This window comes from Capra hircus, chromosome 26 (assembly GCF_001704415.2).
Source record: "Capra hircus breed San Clemente chromosome 26, ASM170441v1, whole genome shotgun sequence".
Classification (NCBI taxonomy): domain Eukaryota; kingdom Metazoa; phylum Chordata; class Mammalia; order Artiodactyla; family Bovidae; genus Capra; species Capra hircus.
Genome location: NC_030833.1, coordinates 9,098,337 through 9,102,204, shown reverse-complemented (window position 1 = coordinate 9,102,204; position 3,868 = coordinate 9,098,337). Strand labels below are relative to the sequence as shown.

General features: G+C 63.4%; 1 protein-coding gene across 1 annotated transcript; it reads left to right on the top strand.

Annotated features, from left to right (window-relative positions):
- Positions 1,177 to 3,197, top strand: HMX3 (H6 family homeobox 3). The gene is made up of 2 exons (XM_018041734.1): positions 1,177 to 1,576; positions 2,236 to 3,197. The coding sequence occupies exons 1-2, from the start codon at positions 1,177 to 1,179 to the stop codon at positions 2,916 to 2,918; spliced, it is 1,083 nt and encodes a 360-aa protein (XP_017897223.1). The 3' UTR covers positions 2,919 to 3,197.

Here is a 3,868-nt window from a genome sequence, read left to right as displayed (position 1 = left end):
GAGACGCACAGCCGCTCCTACTCTCGAGGGAAGGCTCTCTCCTCGGTTTACCAAGGCCAAAGGCCAAGGCCACGCGGATTCCTGAGACCGCGGACGCGGTGTAAGGACTTTGAGTCCAGGTCCCTTCCTGTCGACGAGACGGTGGGTGGGGAACCCAAATCCCCTCTTCTTGGCTGCGCCTTTAGCTTGATTTAGGGAAAATGCTGGACCCCCAAAGGGTAGGCAAGTGCTGAGTTCACTGGAGATCGGAGGTCGCGTCCAGCCTCCTGGGCTGGCGCTGCTTGGCTCTCCAGCTGCGTGGGGGCGGCGGACCCCTGCCAAGCCCCTGGGGGGCGGAGAAGAGGCAGCTGCGAGCGCGGATAACCCCGAGGTGACCCGGGCGGGCCCGGCCCTCCCCTTACCCCTCCCGCAGGCCAGGCGGCTGGTAGCGGGTCCCCGAGCTGCAGGGGGGAGAGGGAGGCGCGGGCTCCGGGCGCCGCGGCTGTCAGTGCGCTCCTACCCGGGGCGCCGCCGGCTCCACGTCCCTCGCTCGCCTCCTGCGCTCGCCGGAGCGCTCCGAGTGCCTCTTTAGCAGGAGCCAATATCCTTTTGTGCTAATAGGCTTGTCCTCATTTGCTGCCTAATTGGACTATATAAAGCCAATAACAGGCGGGCTCTTATAGCCCGAAGCCAAAGCGCCAAAATCCGAGGCAAGGCGAAGAGGGGGCGGTGGCGCAGGCGGCTGCGGGGCCCGGCTCGGGCTGCGCCTTCGCCTGCCTAATCCCATTTGCCATTGTACGCGCCCAATCGCCGTATACTCCCCGCATTTAACTTGGATGACATTTTGATTTCATCATTAGCATCCGGCGCCGGATTGACGCAGCCCCAAGCCGGGGACTGCTCTTGCCGCCTCCTCCCCAGGAGCCGCAGCCGCCGCCGCCGCCGCCGAGCCGCCTCGCTCCCTCGGTGCCGCGGCAGGGCCGCTCCCCGCCCCTCGGCACCCCTCCCCCATGCGAGCCCGCCCCGGCCGGGCCCTCACCCCGCCCTCCTGCCGCTGGATTTGCGCCTGGGGCGGCCCCCGACTTTGCGCCCCGTAGTTGAGTTCCGTTTATGGTCTGATTTCCGGCGCCCGTCCGCTCGCCCAGCCGCCCGCCTGTCCCGCTCCCTCCCTCCCGGGGACTCGGAGGAGAGGGGACCATGCCTGAGCCCGGGCCGGACGCCCCCGGCACCGCTAGCGCGCAGCCCCCACCGCCGCCGCCCCCGCCTCCCGCGCCCAAGGAGTCCCCGTTCTCCATCAAGAACCTACTCAACGGAGACCACCATCGGCCGCCCCCTAAGCCGCAGCCGCCCCCACGGACGCTCTTCGCTCCGGCCTCAGCCGCCGCCGCCGCCGCCGCCGCTGCGGCCGCTGCGGCCAAGGGAGCCCTGGAGGGAGCCGCGGGCTTCGCGCTCTCGCAGGTGGGCGACCTGGCTTTCCCCCGCTTTGAGATCCCGGCGCAGAGGTTTGCCCTGCCCGCGCACTACCTGGAGCGCTCCCCGGCCTGGTGGTACCCCTACACCCTGACCCCCGCCGGCAGCCACCTCCCGCGACCTGAAGGTACCGACCTCTCTTTGAACTTTCGTTGTCTTCCCCCACAAGCCTTTCAGCACTGCGCCCCATCGCAGCCCTGGGACCACCCTCCCACCCCCGACCTGCATTGCAACCCACAAACGCGCTTGTTTGGCCAACTTTCTCCGTCCCCTAACTTGGAACTCCTGCCCGCGCGCTCTGTTGCGCTGCCCAGGAATCCAATCCCACTTGGTGAGAAAAGAAGTGGAATTGGAGCGCCGGCATGGCGCTCCCTGGGAACAGGGATCTCGGGCACCAATGGGGAGGAGGCTTCAGGCGGCTGGGACAAGGGGAACCTGGTCTGGATGAAGGGAGTGACCCGGGGGGGGGGAGGTGCCTAAACTGGAGGCGAATCTGTCCGCGGGCCCCTGGTGGGGGAACTGAGGGAAAGAAACCGGCCACGCCGCCGTCTCCGGGTCGCTCCAGCCTGTCCCTGGGAGAAGGTCGGATGTCGGGGCGCGGGGCCCCTCTTCTGGCCCAGCCGGGAAGGAGGCCCTCGGGAATGGTGAGGCCTCGAGGCCTGGAGCCCGGAGGCTGTCGCGGCGTGAGCCTGCGGCCCCCCCCCAGGCGCCAGGCCTCGCTGAAGGCTGTGTCCTTGTGCGTGTGTGTGTGTGTGACTGTGCGTCCGTCTGTCTGTCTCTCTCCAGCCTCGGAGAAGGCCCTGTTGCGAGACTCCTCCCCCGCCTCGGGCACCGATCGCGACTCCCCCGAGCCGTTGCTGAAGGCCGACCCAGACCATAAGGAGCTGGACTCCAAGAGCCCAGACGAGATCATTCTGGAGGAGAGCGATTCGGAGGAAGGCAAGAAGGAGGGCGAGGCGGCGCCGGGCGCGGCCGGGGCGAGTGTGGGGGCTGCGGCGGCGGCGGCGGCGACGCCGGGCACCGAGGACTGGAAGAAGGGCGCCGAGAGCCCAGAGAAGAAGCCCGCGTGCCGCAAGAAGAAGACGCGCACGGTCTTCTCGCGCAGCCAGGTCTTCCAGCTCGAGTCCACCTTCGACATGAAGCGCTACCTGAGCAGCTCAGAGCGCGCCGGCCTGGCCGCGTCCCTGCACCTCACCGAGACGCAGGTCAAGATCTGGTTCCAGAACCGCCGCAACAAGTGGAAGCGGCAGCTGGCGGCCGAGCTGGAGGCGGCCAACCTGAGCCACGCCGCGGCGCAGCGCATCGTGCGCGTGCCCATCCTCTACCACGAGAACTCGGCCGCCGAGGGCGCAGCGGCCGCGGCCGCGGGGGCCCCGGTGCCGGTCAGCCAGCCGCTGCTCACCTTCCCGCACCCCGTGTACTACTCGCACCCGGTAGTCTCGTCCGTGCCGCTGCTCCGGCCCGTCTGAGGCCCGAGAGGGGAGGAGAAGGGAGCGCCCGGCCCTCTTCCCAGACCCCGGAGGAGACTGGGCCGGGCAGAGGGCGCCGAGACGTCCAGCGGCCTTCGGGAACCGGGGCTCCGGCGCGCGGCCCCGGCCTCCCCTCCCCAAGTCGGTAGCGTTTTTTTGTAAGTATTTGCAATGCATTTTCGTGCAATTCACCCCTAATGGATTTGAGGCGCTTCCCCTCTTACTTTTGGTTTCGGTTTATATTAAGAGAAAGCAAGAAAGAGACATTTCCAGGTCAAATATTTCAGCTGGAAGCTTTTGTAAAATGTGCGATCCTCTCACCCCCCCACCCCCACCCCCACCTGCACCCCCACCCCTACCCCCAGATTCTCATTGCGCTGTGACTTTTTGGGTTTATTTTTATACAAGGAAAGTAAACGCAAAGCCTGAACCCTCAGTTTATTCATTTTCTAAAGAACTATTTTCAGAAGTCGAGAGGGAGACAGAGAGAATTCACCTTGTACTTTTATTCTGGATCTCTGGGTGTGGCTGTTCCCCTTCACTCCCAATCAATTATTCCCCAATTTTCAGAATCTGAGCAGCTTCTCATAAGAACCCAGACTCAGGCCACTTTTCTCTCTCCTCTCTCCGGCAGAGGTCTGTTGCAGTTCACCTCTTCATCAGTCCCTTTTTGTGATGGATGAATTCTCTAAGTGTTTAAAGGGAAAGGACAAGATAGCCCACAATCAGACTTCTGATTGTTGAAACACCCTCACATCTGGCCTGGTGTGAATGGTCTTATTTATTAGTAGCCTCTGTTTGGGAAATTTCATTTGTTGGTAAATTATTATTAATATTCCTATTGTTACTTTGTTCCTTGTTTTGAGAGAGTGATTTCAATATTGAAAAAACCCAAACAAACCTATTTTTTTATCCTCTCCCCCTACCTTTTTGTTCTGCAGTAACTGTTG